The sequence below is a fragment of the Pinus tabuliformis genome, chromosome J, assembly GCF_031772625.1.
Source record: "Pinus tabuliformis cultivar Carrire ecotype Pingquan chromosome J, CPIR1, whole genome shotgun sequence".
Lineage (NCBI taxonomy): Eukaryota > Viridiplantae > Streptophyta > Pinopsida > Pinales > Pinaceae > Pinus > Pinus tabuliformis.
In genome coordinates, this window is record NC_142295.1 from 1110537510 (window position 1) to 1110553904 (window position 16395).

At 37.6% G+C, this 16395-nt stretch overlaps 1 protein-coding gene across 1 annotated transcript; it reads right to left on the bottom strand.

Annotated features, from left to right (window-relative positions):
- Positions 1–284: 284 nt before the first annotated feature.
- LOC149230949 (uncharacterized) lies at positions 285–3531 on the bottom strand. Its single transcript, XM_089381482.1, has 2 exons — positions 1215–3531; positions 285–1096 (listed from the first exon to the last, which is right to left on the bottom strand). The coding sequence occupies exons 1-2, from the start codon at positions 3255–3257 to the stop codon at positions 644–646; spliced, it is 2496 nt and encodes an 831-aa protein (XP_089237608.1). The 5' UTR covers positions 3258–3531; the 3' UTR covers positions 285–643.
- Positions 3532–16395: the final 12864 nt, after the last annotated feature.

A 16395-nucleotide genomic window follows, 5' to 3' on the forward strand; every position in this document is an offset into this window, starting at 1 on the left:
TATTATTTTAAATATAAATATTACAAAATTTATCGAATTATTACATTTTGTAAGTAATAAATGACAATTTTATCTCTTCTTTCTTACTTTCATAATTCATTGTTAAACATAACCATTGCTAATTGTTAAAGGAGCAGAGTTTCAACTATACTAAATATTATTTATACTTAATTAAATAAAATCAAAATAATATGCCATACATTTTTAATGAAATCATATACTTTTATTAAGATTCAAATTTAATCGGTATAAAACAAAATACCATTACACATTACCAACTAATCTATTGTTAAAAAATATAACAAACTACAAGTTAATTATTTTTTAAATTATAAAAAATAAACAAAAGTTTATAACACTTTGAGTTAAATCTTAACCCGATGGTTAATTCCTCATCGATTATTCCGACTTCCACGATTTCAATGACTATAAGCTCCGCACTCCTCAACTTAATGGGCAACTTAAAAGTTGCACGTCACACATCACACCAACACGAAAACCGCGAACGAGGTCCATGAAGCTATGGCCAATTGGCCATGGCCAGCCCACGTAAGCATGACAAATGTATCTCACCGAATATTTTGTTTTTACAGATTTCTTTTTTTCTATGGCGAATAGGCCAGTCGACCTGGTGATATACTTTTCACTTTTCCTCCTGATCATCACCAAGCAATTCCATGGCCGACTGTACCAGGGAGGAGATGGGGAGGCGATGCCTACTCACTCCTACACTGCCGGAGAATGTACTGTAACTCTCCATTTCTGACGTTGTCTCCATAACGGCCTCCAAAGTCTCCTTCAACTGTATTATCATTTCCGTGGTCAAACTGCTTAATACTGCAACCCTGTCTATCTCCATGACACTGATCAGAAGCTCGATGCTAAACCGTCTAATACTCGGAACCTCGTTCGATGGACGTGGGTTCTTTCTGATAACCTTTACAAGTTCTGAAATCAGCGAACTTTTTGTTACACCGCTCGATTCTTCGAACACACGATCGAAATCAGATCTGGTTATGAACTTGAAGATCTGCGCAGCAAGTCCTATTGCTGCTTCCTGATGCTTGCCTCGTTGCTCCATCACAAACTTCAAAACCTGGGATAAAATATCACAAGAAATTAATCGATTGGATCAAATTGTTGAGAGATCGAACTGCAAGAGTTCACAAGACTATAATTTTAAAACGAAATTCTATTAATTGAATAAACTCCACCTGCGCCGCGATTTTCCTCAATTCCACATAATCTGCCTCTGCATATGCGCACAAATTCCGAAGAATTCTTGCTACATGAAAACCCTGAACTGAGTCGTCTAGCACAGAGATCAGTCTGGTGATCAAATTTGGTTGATCCCGCAGCTTAATGCTCATCATTCTTCGGCAGTTTTGTTTGTTCTCGAGTGAAAGCAGAGCCAGGGCTTCCCCTGCATTAGTCACGAGCTCCTTCCTTTCATCCTCGCCCGATCCACTTATTATATTATTATTAATCCTCTCCATGAAAAACACAGAGAGAAGACTACGGAAAACTCCCCCAGTGCAGCCGATGATCTCTCGGCCTTCATCTTCGAGAGCAAGACTCGTCAATATGTCGATGGCCAGAACTTGCAGACGATGCGTCGTTCTTTCTCTGAAATGAATAACGTCTCTTAGATTGCTTATGGCGAAGACTATCTCCGAGATCCCTTTCCTCAAGGCCTTCCCTGTCAAGCCTGTACTGCTTGCCAGCATTCCCATGAGCTGCAGAGCGAGCTTTGCCGTCTTGATTCCGGATTCGGGCGCGTTGGGGTTTAATTCTGTGAGCCCTATAATTTTAGGAAGTAGCCCTCTGCTGCTTCCTATCTTAGCGCAGTTGTCGTGCTCGTTGGCCAGGTTTTTCAATATCTTCAACCCCAAAAGACTAAAAACAGAGTAATCGTATGCATTCCCGTAAAACCTCGAATGGATTTCAATCTGTTTACTATCGTAAAGCAAAGATGCTATAGATTCCATGGACCCAGCGATGGCCGTCACTCGAATGCGATTCTGGTTTTTCTTGACCAATTTCGAGATGATCTCTGCAGCCGCTCTTCGAATCTCCTGCTCGTGATGGTTCCTCCAATTCAGTATCTCGATCAGCCTCTCCACCACATCTCGCGTGGTTCCGATCGCCTGCAAAGTCTCCTCTGCAAACTGATCTTTATTGGCAAGAACGGACAGGACTCGAGCTCCCGTCAGTTGTAAATCAACAGCGCTGGACTGCAGCAGCTCCATGCTGTATGATACAAATTCCATCTTCAACCCATCGAAAACGCTTCCATTGACGCACCGAGAATATGTATCATAGAAAAAGCGTCGAACTGTGCGGAGCTCTGAACGACTGAAGCCGTATTCTGCGTTGACCTCTGACAGCAATTTTCGTGCAATGATCTTCCATTGCCAGTAGGCCTTCTCAAGAAGGAACAGAAGCGCTTCGGCTAGGGCAAGGCCATAAAAAATATTGAGAGCTGATTTCCGATTTTTGGTATTGCTACCTGAATCTTGGCCGAAGTCTTGCTTGGCTAGCCAATAGAAGGACAACGACACCAATTGAAGCCAGAAAAGCATATGGTTGGTGTTTATGGATATGGAAAACCATCCGGTATAAGGCACCAATTGAACCTTAGACGTCGACCAAGTCCTCTTCAATAAACCACCATTATCGACACCAGAAGTTACTTCCGGAATGTTGATGTTTGGGTTTTGGGTATTTTTATATCTAAACCATATGCAGATTCGTCTTAAGATAGAGTTGCTGCCATTAATATAAAACCTGCGATTCAGCCGCTTAGCACTGTCTCTGAGTGTCGCCACGGATATTAGCGTCGTCTCGTGTTGCCACTCGAGCTCTTGGCTTCGGCTGAAGATGCGAGCACCTTCTGTCAACAATATTATGCTCACGAACCAGAAGTCTACCTTTCCTAAAGTTACTGCGAAGCCTCCGAGGAGGACGACAGTCGCCCAGACGAAGGCCAAGGTTCCGAGCCCGCTGGCGGCCTTCTCCAGAATAGCAAGCCTGAAGGCAAGCAGAGTAATTTTCTTCTCGGGGGCTGCGGCTTTTTCTCTGCGACTCCGGGACTCTCGAGATTCTATTGGCTCCATCTGCGGTTCGAATGGAGAACCCAGTTTACGACCTTCAGATTCGGCTAGTGAGATAGCCATTACATCTACTCGGAAGCTCGGTGATTCTATCTCGGCATTCTTTTCTGTGGCAAGACCAGCATCTCTAACTGGTGATGGCATTGAGCAGGATCGGCAGTCGGACCTTTATTCAGATATCCAAAATGTCTGCAAAAATGTTTCATCCATCTGCTACAATTGGTAACAACCAATCATGAATATAGAATATCTCGGCCTATTCATTACTGATACAGCACTTTCCTGGAGGCCGGCGCGGGACGAGACTCCTTCTGGTCCATTGCCTGCTACAATGGTATTGGTATTATTGGTATGGGCCAGAGTTGGACGGATATTGGTCAGTGATCAGCGTATTTTATCTTATTTTATCAGATTTCGTACTGAGAATCGAATCTTATCATCGGTTCCATTCAGTACAAGACACAACAGATTACAGGGATAGTTTTGGGAATTTCCTTGGTGGGGCCACAGACTCACAGAAGCTTTTAGCCATACGAGAGTTATTGACAGCACGATCGTTGAACAATTCAATAATTTTATAGTTGTTTTATGCTAGTTGGTCTCATCATTTTTCGGTGTATTGAAGTTGTTTGTAGTCCACTAGCTGTTTGACACCTTCTACAGGTTTATTTTTATAATTTTCACTTTTCAAATTACGTTGAATATAACTTACTACTTTTTCTGTACATTCTAAGGGTGTAAAGAAAATAGCAAAGTGTGAAAATAAAAAAATCAGAATAATTTAATTTGGAATTGTTATGTTCTCATCAACCACCATCTACTCAGTTAAATTTTGAAGTGGAACAAGAAAGGGTGACAAAATCATAATAATTTGATTTGGAATTGTTATCTTCTCATCAACCACCATCTACTCAGTTAAATACTCAGTTAAATATTGAAGTAGAACAAGAAATGGTGACATGTACTACCTTGACATGTCCAATTATAGAGTAGAGCAAGATTATTGCATTTCATATTTACGCATTATGCACGTTATATTGATGGTGGCTAGAGGCTAGACAAGGGACTGATCAATTTTACATGTCTTTACAATTTCATATAAGAAATACAAGAACTTTACAACTTCATATATATATATATATATATATATATATATATATGTCAATTTCTCTCTCATTATACAAATCCAAAGAATCGTGGATAAGGGCTATCCAAGGTGTATCCCACTCATCATACAAATTGAAAATGGTGTGAATTAAATTGAAAATTTGTGTTCGGAAGAGTCTATAAATACTAACTATGGATAAGGGCTATTCAAGGTGTATCCAGTCATCATACCAATTGAAAAATGTGCGTATTAAATTGAAAATTTGTGTTTGAAAGAGTGTATCAAGACTACCTAAGGAGGTTGATCTCCCTTGGGGATGTGAAGGGCTTTGGTCCCTATAATAAGTAATTTAGAATTTTAACACACTGAATAATAAGTAGAGTTTAAATTTGAAAGCCAACAAGTGCATATTAATGTGCGTTTAATATAAAAATAATAATTAAAATTAAAATAAAGTGAGGAAAAACATTCATACAAGACAATTAAAAAGGTGTAACCCAAATGATATATTATGGAAGTGATGGGTGAGAAAACTTCGTGCTAGTTCGTGCGCTGGTTAACATACCGACCTCCATAGGCAGATGATGCCCTTTTCAGAAGCTTTTTTCCACCCTTTGAACGCTAAGCTATCTCTCTTAACCACAGCTACTTATCGCGCTTTCTTTTCATTTGGTGCTTCAGACCTTTCAGAGCCTTTTTACAACCGAGTCTTCGTCCCACCTCTCGCAAGTATTGGTGTAGGTGCAATCCAAATGGCATATGACAAGTGATAATGGATATTCGTTTATCCAACTATAATAAATCAATATAAACTAATAAATCAATATAAACTAGTGTGAGTTAAATCATAAATCAAGACCATAAGTATTATTGGCCAAGAGGAGTTTACTTTTTTGCGCCGACTACAACATAGTAAGTTCAATTGTAATCAATATATTTGTAATAATTAATATAGATGTGTTCCATCTATAAATTTAAAGATCCATCCTAATATCGAATTTATCAAGCGCTAAGAGGGATCAAATCTCTTGAGATGCAAACCTATTTTTTGAGTGCAAAACTTGAGGAAAGGTTTGCACCTCGAGAGATTTGATCCCTCTGGGCTCTTGATAGATCCGTTGTTAAAATGGAACTAGGTTGGTTCAAACCATTGTTGGTGGAAGTCCTCAATACAATCTAAAATGTCACATGGAAGGTGGCTCAAGTCAATGGAGCTATACTCGATGTTGGAAAATTGTTGTGTAGTCTATCGTGTGGTTTCCCAAAAATAAATGTTTTATTAGCGCAATCAAAGACGTTAGAAACATGGGCTACATCTCTTTGGTGGTGATGATCATCATTTGTCCAAAGTTCATTTCAGGTTATTGATTGAAATCACAATAGTAAGGGATGGAATGATTTATTTAATGAATTATTTTAGTGTTTTACGATAGTTTGCACATTGTAAAACACAGACTCCCATCGTCATTCGCATGCACAGAAATTTTAAATTTTGATTTATGTTCCGTAAGATTAAATCCCAAGATTATCTATTAAACCAACCTCGGTCCATCTTAACACCGGATCTATCAAGCGCCGAGAGCGATCAAATCTCTCAAGGTGCAAACCTATTTTTTGAGTGCAAAACTTGAGGAAATGTTTGCACCTCAAGAGATTTGACACCTCTCGGTGCTTGATAGAGTTGGTGTTAAGATGGATCTAGGCTGGTTTCAGTCGTGTGAAGTCATACAAATTTGTTGAACATCTAATTATTTTGATCATTTTAAATATGCTAAATATGTATAAGATTACTTTGGTCAATTTAATTTAAAATTTCCTTAGTTACCTCAGTTTGTTGAGATGAGAGAGATTGTTAGTAACTTGAATGATGAAAAATGATGAAATAAAAGTTTTGAGTAAAAATTGTCATTGTAACAATTTTGATTGATAGAAAATGTGAATAATAAGAATATAGTCAATTACAAACAATCTTCATTGGGATCAATCTGAAACTATTTTCCCCTCTTGTCACACCTATTATTTTTTCCATTTTCTCATATCGATCATATGAAAAAGAGTAGTTGGAATCATAGACTATTCAAATATTTAACTCGAGCTACTGTAGTAAACAACATACCTTGTCTCTATTGCTCTCCAATATTAATAGTAGTTTTCTCCAAAGGCAATCATTGTGACCTATGGAGTGTTAAACCCCAAATAATTTTTAATGGTAGTTATTTTCTGTTACCACATTTGAATGCAAAATAATTAACAATGTCGAATGATGGAAAATGTGAATAATAAGAATGTAGCCAATTATAAATAGTTTATAGTTTCAAGAAGCAAACAATTCAGGTAAGAAAACATTTTATTTAGGATGAAAATTCAAGTATTGTATTTATCGTTGAATTACTCTAACACATAAGTCAATGCATGTCATGAATAGTTTTTATGTGCTTACACAGGGAGAGTGTGTATGTTTTGGGGGTGAGAAGGAGAGACAAGGGGATATGATAACACCCTCCTCCCACATCTACCCAAGCAACTGGCTAGCCGGGGTAAACATGCGACAAGAGGTCAGTATGATAAGATTCAACCTCCTTGGTGACTTTAAGGAAATGGAATCAACGGAACATCACATACAGTCATCCAACATCACCCAAATAACCTTTAGGAGACAAGTTAGCTACTTAGACTGTCTGTCCCTGAGTCCTACTATTGTTTGGGAAACTTAGGACAGGGTGATGCTCCCTGGACATTTCCCAGGCGAGTTAGTCTCAGGACTAACGCTCCCGAGACACTAGCAAGGTGATTTATAATGCTTCCTAGACAATTCCTAGGCGAGTTAGTCTCAAATTAACGCTATGTTTTGATAGCATTTAGGGATTTGAACCACCTTTTTCAGCCCAGAGCCCGGGACACTGCCCAAAATGGAATGATCACTTAGAACTAGTAAGGTTGCAAAGAAACAAGCATGCAAAAGCAATAAGATGAACAAGATCATAACCAGACCCCTACTAGCCATGGCAGGCATTTTGTCAAACATATCATTAACAGGTAACCTACAGGTGTAAATAACATAATTGAGTTTAGGGATCTCATACTTATCTGAGAATCACTATGAACCATTGTTCCCACCATGCCATTTTCTACATTATCCTCCATTAACTAATAAACACATTATCCATTCATATACAAGTAAAAACATGTTGAGGTCCATACATAGTTGTTGTCATAAAATGTGCATATAAACAGCATAATAGGAATAGAAATACAATAAACATATCAACCATCAAATCCATAATTACATAAGTACATTTACACATGAAAATCAAGGGAATTGATTTCTCATTAATGAATGCAATGAACCAACCGGAGATGGGACTACCATGTTCCACCCAACTGTAGAATGGTTGAGCCAAATCTCTCTTCAGCCATTCACCCTCGTGCCATATTCCAAGCATGAATGTGGGATCTCATAGAACACATCAATCAAAACTCATCTAGGGCTTCCAAAGGCCATCCACCTCAACCCATCAAACAGTGATTCCACCTCATGGTTGGACATCACCAAAAACCATCATCAAATTGGTCTCCATCCAAGCCTTCCAGGGCTTCCAGAGTGTTTGTCCAACCAAGGCTTCCAGAACTAGTAACTCAACCCACAACTTATATAGGGCTTCGAGAGCGTTTGTCCAACTAAGGCTTCTATAACTAGCAACTCAACCCACTAAGAGCTTCCAGAGCATTTTTCCAACCAGGGCTTCCAGGATTAGTAACTCAACCCAAGTTGTTACAGGGCTTCCAGAGCATTTGTTCAACGAGGGTTTCTAGGACTAATAACTCAACCCAAGCTAAGGAAACATGAGAACCAACCAAACAAAGCAATGAAAGTAAACCCACAATCACCATGGCTATCTAGGAAATGGCAAGGCTAGGAAATCCATTGTCAATCCCATCCATCCTCCATGCTAATGACAGATCATAACTAGGAAACCACATGCATGTGCCATGCATGCCAAAACTAGTGAAGAAATCATACATGCAACTCAATACCTGCAAGAAAATTTGATGTAGTTGCTGATGTCGATGCCTTCCTATGCTTCCCTACTCTTCCTTTACCTTCTTTATCCAAGAATCCAAATATGCCACACCCTCCAAGAGTGCTCCAAGAAAAACTTTAAGTATCCAAGAGTATGAGAGAGAGAGAGAATAATGGGAGAGCTCCAAATCTGAACTGACCAAGCCTTTCCAACTGATCCTCAGAAGCCTTTTTATTAATGAAACCTATATTTTATTTATTTTCCATTATTTTCCTTCAATTTCCTCCTCACATGCAACCTGTGACCTTTCACCTTCCTTTTCTCCTAATTTCCATTATTTTCATAAATAATTATGCCAAACTACCTTTTTTCCTCTTTAATGCCTTAGCCATTGCCTTTGCCAATCTCCTTATCCATAAACAACCAAATGAACACACACTAAGATGTCCTACCCACCATTGAGCTTGGAATACGTGTCCCATCATCTGCGGTATTTATATATTTTTACATGGAATTTTCACCAGGGCTGTTACAAAAGCCTCCCCCTTGGGATAACATTGTCCTCGGTGTTCAATGACACCTATAACCAACATGAATGCTGAAAATAGAACATACTACCTATGGATCTTTATAACACAACCCATTGCAGTATTTACAATGGATGACCCGCTCAAAAGAAAAACATCATGACAACATGACCAGATAAAACCATATTGTATATTGGAGCTTTATAACATAGCTCATTATAGTATTTACAATAACCACATATACATATACACATATGCACATTTTCTTAACCATCAAATAAAATATACGATGCTTGTATCAATCAACAAGGGAATCCATAGGCTCACACCTCCACCCTCAAAGTAATACCAGGATTCACCTCCTTCCCAGGAAGTCCAGAATCCACTATAAAGTCAAATATGCATCCAATGTCCAACATTATAATCCTAGGCCACTTGTGCTCTCAATGAATAGATACCAGCTCATTGTTCTAGGGCGTACTCCCAATGTGTGTCTAATTCCATCTGGCAATGCTAATGACCAAAACAAATCCATCTGTGACCTTTCCTTCTCTGCTACACAGTCCCTCAGGAATTTGGTCACCCCTTCTGTGTAGTCACTCACCTTACAAGTTCCACTAGCACCCCAATCCCAGGAAGTCCATCCCTTGGCAAGGCTTCCTCGCATCAGAAGATACAAAAACCAAGGCATATCTCTACCTTAAAACCATCATATTGTTCATAGCATGCTCATGGAAATCAATGGACACAATTGGGTACCAGTGTCCCACAATGGCCTTGCTTCTGAAGTGATCTACTAGCATACTGTTGCATTTTTGCTGCTAATTCTTGCAGACGATTTCAACCACCCAACTGGGCATGTTCATGCTTCCTGTACCAAGAACATAACTTCCATTAGATTCAAAATATATTGAAATAACTTCAAATCATACCTCATTGGTAGTTCGTCAATAAGGTACACTTGGAATCATGTTCGCTTCCTATTACAAGAAGTCAAACTAGCATCTTTGACCAAATCAACATGTATAAAAATATCACATTAGGTTAGCTCAAAACACAACCATCATAGATCAAAATCATAAATCACATGTAACCATCATAAACCAGAATCATATATTATAAACACGAATCATAGATCATAAATCAGAATCACAGTTCATAAACCAGAATCATAATTCACATGCAATCATCATATACTAGAATCATAAATCAAATGCATAATAAAACTGAAATACAATACTGATACCCATCCTTCATCGATCCTTACTTCTACCTTTTTTCTTTTGTATATACATCAGATTGGTTACCACACCCAGCAAACACCCAGTACCTTCTTCTCTACCAGGTGCACATACTCATAATATGCATCACACACATACAACCACACCTGACACACAGCACCATGCAATACATGCACCTACACTTGATGTACAAAGCATACACCTACAACCAGTGTACAACATAGTGCATCCATCTATACTCGATGTGAAATACCACCCAATACATGTACCTACACAGAGTACAACAAAATGAGTACACACGTTGCAATACCACGACTACATGATGCACATACATAATAGCACATGTCCTCAATACAGCATGTATGACATGCACACAATACCACATGTGCACAAGTACCATATGTACAACATGTACACAATACCACCATACACTACACCACTTGCAAAACGTGTGCACAACATCACATGTACATGGGACCACTTGCACAATATCTACACAATGCCACATGTACACCACACCACTTGTACAACATGTGCACAATACCACATGTACACAGTACCACACGCACGACATGTACGCGACACCACATGTACACAACACCACCTGCACACATCACCACTTTTACAACATGTACACAACACCACTCATACAATCATGCACACCACACCATATGTACATAGCATCACATGTACAACATGCAAGCAACACCACTTGTACATAAAATTGCATTCCCAACATGTACATAACATTATCTGTATACAACACTGCATATCCAACATGCACATAGCACCATATGCACACCCGTGGCATATACGTCATGAAGACAGTACAATATTTATACAACACCCCATATGAAATATTTGCACAACCTTATTTGTGCCATATTGTACATAACTTGTACATAACATTTCATTCCCAACATGTACATAACATTATATGTATACAACACTGCATATCCAACATGCACATAGCACCATATGCACACACGTGGCATATACGTCATGAAGACAGTACAATATGTATACAACACCCCATATGAAATATTTGCACAACCCTATTTGTGCCATATTGTACATAACATTGCATAAGTAACATGTACACATGCTATGCATACACAACACCACAAGTCAACATATCATATATGCAACATGTACAACATATACAACATATACAACATATGCATAACAGTAGTACAACACATCCAGGACCACACTGACTCTACCAAGCAACCCTGCTTCCGGTGTCTTATCCATGCTTTTCTTAGCATGCCGCAGACCATGCTGCTTTCATTCTGTTGGTGTATCCTTTGGTATAACATGTCCACAACATAGTCATAATATAGTCACATAATATGAACTCATAACCACATGATACTGACCTCGTATATTTGTCACGACTACTCTTCCCACTTGATTCCTCGTGACACCATGAACCTCTTCATGTCATTCGCATGCATAAGAAATCATTCCTCCACAATAATGATCCCTGACAATCCCTATCATACAATGACATAGATACATACATACATACATATATAATCGTTAGCATAAAATGATTATCACCTTAAGTATTAGGGGGTTTACGTAGTGCATTATATTATATATCATTTTTGGGATTCAACTGTGTTAAGTAAGTCATTCACGTATGACCATTTCCATGAGAGGTAGTCATAACTAACTAATTTTTCATGATTTTTGAAAAGTTCAATTAGCACTCATTGCATCGGGTGATGCTCACAGGGGTGAATAAGTGGGATTGAAACTAGTGAAATGAATCACATAGCTTCAATCATCACTTCTGGGGCTTGCACCCTGTAACCGGGACTTCCTGGGAGGTCACCCATCCTAGATCGCCTCTGGCTCAAGCACGCTTAACTGTGGAGTTTTCCCCACAATCAAGACCACTTATTTTGCTACCCCATTTGCAAAACCTTAGCAAGTATTATCACCTTGTCAGACAATGACATACATACATTCATGTATACATATATAAGCATCAACATAATCATGATCATAAAATAATTACCAGATAACATAAGGTCTAAGTTAAGAGAAATTCCTTTATTCATGCAACACATACGCAACATTGAGAACAAAATTTCCCAACATAACCAAGGCATATGACACCTCAAATCCATTTACTTTACCTTTTCATGTTACTTTTATCATGACTATACTACTATCGTCTATTTACCACAATGGACCCAGCTAGTCCAACCGGCTGTCATAGCCTTACCTTCCATTGTGCTTACTCATGCACCGAGCTTCATCTGAATCTTACATTACCTTTGAGGTACCACAGAGCTCTCCCCGAGCTCCCTTAAAATTTTCTCTTTCCCAACCAATTCCCAAGACTCAAAACAATAAAAGAGAAGACAAGAAAAAACCAAGAAGAAGACCACAAAAGCCTATAACGATATGACACTACAACAAAGTGGCAAGGCCTTGCACTAGACATAAACAAAACCGCAAATGAAGCTCGAAAGACCAAAATTACAATACTGACACCATGATTCAATCCCCATGGTTCCCAAGGAAAGCTCAACCTGAGCGATATTCAAGATTTCATGGCAACCTGTCTTGCCATGCAACTCCCTATATCATGCTTCCATAAACTCATAATTGTTAATGTATAATTAAGAATAATAATACACCAGTGACCTCATCTCATTGTTCCAAGCACGTGCCTTGCAACTGAACACATCCACGCCATCTCTCAAGGGACTCCAATCCTTTAACAGATCCACCTGTAGCTAAAGACTAGCTAATATACCTTTCAAGTGCATGTTCATGAATATAGCACATATCCACGTTATAATGTCAAACAAAATCAAGGTTAAGAAGACCTCATGTGTGCAAAGAACTCATTCTTTTGAAATTAACATTTCCAAACATAGCCAAAGGAATTCTTTCCCAATTCCTTTCTTTTACCCTTTTACCTTGTTGGAATCAAGGCTTACTATGTTGTCACACCACCCAACTGTTAGTTATATAGACACATCAACTACTACCTTTTCATGCTAATACCAAGCATGTTACCCTACAACTGTTCACACATGTCAACCACATGTTCCAAATATCAAGACAATCATATCTATTAATTTGAAATCAACCATTACCAATACTAACAATCATGTCATAATCCATAGTCACCTCATAATCATCAGTCATAATACTACAACTATCACCCACTATACTCAAGTATTATATTTTAGTAAAATCATCTTAAAACAAGATCATTTGAACACAATTCATATTATGAAATTCATCAAACATTCATACCATGTTAAATAAATCAACTAGATGACATAATCAACAATCAAGAAAAAAATATATGACATAAGCAACTGATACCTTAATGTATCTCAGGGGAGCTGATCTTGTCTTCACAATCAATCTAGTTAGCACAATATAACTTTACAACACATCAACTCACGCACTCATAAGATCATGATATCCATAGAAATATCTAACTAACATGTTCACATTGTAAACTCATACACATATGCAAAGTCAATCTAGATTAGTATGACACCATCTCACAAATATGTTGGTTCATACCTGAATATCTCAACCATAACCATTTGTATAGGTCAAACCAGTTTAACACAATACATATAACATCCAGATCTTCAAGGAAATGAACATAACCATCATGCATATGACCAATCCAAATTATAACATCAATATCTCAATGAGATGACCCTAATCATCAAGTTAATAGCATATAACAACAATAAGCTATATATCATACTCATCAACAACATATAACATAATCATTAGATTATCAAATATAAAACAAGTTACAATAGCAATGCATACACCTACAGGTTACTATCATTCTTGACTATCTGACACGTGCATATAACCACACTAATAATCTAACATCTATCATGAATGTAACCATAACATCAAATACATGTTCATAAACCTAATGTATATAACCCTAATGCATATAATAATCCTTAACTTACATACCTGCATGCCAAACATACATTACCTGTATGACGAGCTTCTCTTTCCAAAGTCTAATGTTGCAACCTCATTATGATGATCTGCATCCCTTGCTCTATCTCAACTAGCTCATTAGCATCATAACAACCAATAGCATCATGATGACCTAAATTGCATACAATGACTTCACAAGGCATGTTTGACCTACTATACATGCATAATCATAGCCACAACCATATGAGCATAACAACAACCATTACTCCATTGCACACATTGCCACATGCAACCAACAATATGCATAAACAATGCCAAATCAACTACACCTATGCATAAACGCATGTAGTCGAACGTAAGCAATCAATTCTTGTAATTAACCTACAAGACTGATACATGTAATCAAAATATTAAAAAATGTAACCTAACATACAAGGTTGTAAGTAGGTATCATGTAATCAACATGTAAGAGACATATAATTCATACACAGTAATCACATGTTTCAAAAAATCAAGACATCGTGTCTATTAATTTGAAATCAACATTCACCAATACTAACAACATACAAGCATACCCCCTTACTATCCATTGTCCACACTAAGGTGGAAGGAGGAAGCTACCATAATGGCCTGATCTCCAATGTCCAATTATGGAAATGGGATCTCCAAAGCTCTACTAAATTTAACCACACTTGAAAAGAAATTGATTTTTATTTCTCATACATTTGTATGAGACTAAGTAAAAAAAAATTCACTTATTCCACTTGTAACATAATAACTAAAAACATGCCACTTTTCCATTTCCTTACATGCAACTTTTCAAATTCTTTGCATGCAACCTTTCAAGTTCCCTACACGCAACTCTTTAAATTCTTTGCATGCAAATAGGCATAGATCAACTACATCCATATTATCATACTAAAATACTGTCCCATCCAAAAAAATAACATTTTCTTCAAACAATTACCATACTTTTACATTTTTCTTCAAACAACTACTATACTATTACATTTGCATGTAAGCATTTCTTCAAACACTTTACATGCAAACTAATATAGAAAACTATTTGCATACAAGTAAGCATATATCAACTACAAGAATACTATTACACATCAATACTATCCCCAACCACAAACAACATACTCATTGGGGCATTTTATCAAACAGTTTGTATGCAATTAATCATTGAACCATTTAAGAATTTCATCAAACACTTTGCATGCAAACTAATATAGCGAATGATTCAATGCATATACCCTAAACTGTAGTAGTACAAGTTATGAAAATTGAACCATATGATCAGTGGTATTTTCCCTCACTATGGTTCAAGTTTCAACTTCTGATATTTCATAGATGAAAAGTTATAACAAAAATACCAACACAATCATATTTGGTGCACAATTCTAGGAGTATCTAGAAAGATTGACTTCCACTAGTCATATCTCCTAAAATATAGTGAATAAATGTATGGAATTTTTATCACATATTAGTGGGATTTCCCCTCATTGTGGAAAAAATTTCAGCTCCTGAGAGTGCCCAAAAGAAAAGTTATAACAAAAATGTCAATGTGACCTGTTTGAGGCCTGATTTTAGGAGCATTCAAAAGGCTCGATTCCCTCTATTCATATATCCTAAAACATTACGACCCAACATATTCAATTTCTACCACATAATCAGTGGTATGTCCCCTCAATGTGGACAAATTTTCAACCTCTGAAAGCCTACAGAAGATAAGTTATTGCAAAAATTCCAACATGACCTGTTTAAAGGTGCATTTAGGAAGGTCATCTTCCTTAGATCATAATTCCTAAATTAGTGTGAACCAATATCTAACATTTTTACCACATTATCAGCGGGATTTACCTTCAATATGTATAATTTTTCAACTTCTAATACACCATAGAAGAAAATTTATAACAAATATGAAAGAAACGTCTAAAATTTAACCCTTTGTTCTTCATTTCACCTATGATAGAGCCCATCCAGTCCAAGTGTTTGAACCATCCTCTGATACCACTCTGTAACACCCTCCTCCCACATCTACCCAAGATGTTACAGGGCTTCCAGAGTGTTTGTTCAACTAGGGCTTCCAGGACTAATAACTCAACCAAGCTAAGGAAACATGAGAACCAACCAAAACAAAGCAATGAAAGTAAACCCAATATCACCATGGCTATCTAGGAAATAGCAAGGCTAGGAAATCCACTATCAATCCTGACCATCCTCCATGCCAATGACAGATCATAACCAATAAACCACATGCATGTGCCATGCATGCCAAAACTAGTGAAGAAATTATACATGCAACTCGGTACCTACAAGAAAATCTGATGTCGCTGCTGATGTCGATGCCCTCTTACACTTCCCTGCTCTTCCTTTGTCTTCTTTATCCAAGAATCCAAGTATGTCATACCCTCCAAGAGTGCTCCAAGAAAA

What these genes read in the sequence shown, in the direction of transcription:
- LOC149230949 (XM_089381482.1), bottom strand. Translation starts at nt 3,257, where the DNA reads ATGCCATCACCAGTTAGAGATGCTGGTCTTGCCACAGAAAAGAATGCC. An exon ending in TGAGGAAAATCGCGGCGCAG is followed by an intron (nt 1,097 to 1,214) that starts GTGGAGTTTATT and finishes ATTTTATCCCAG; the next exon opens with GTTTTGAAGTTTGTGATGGA.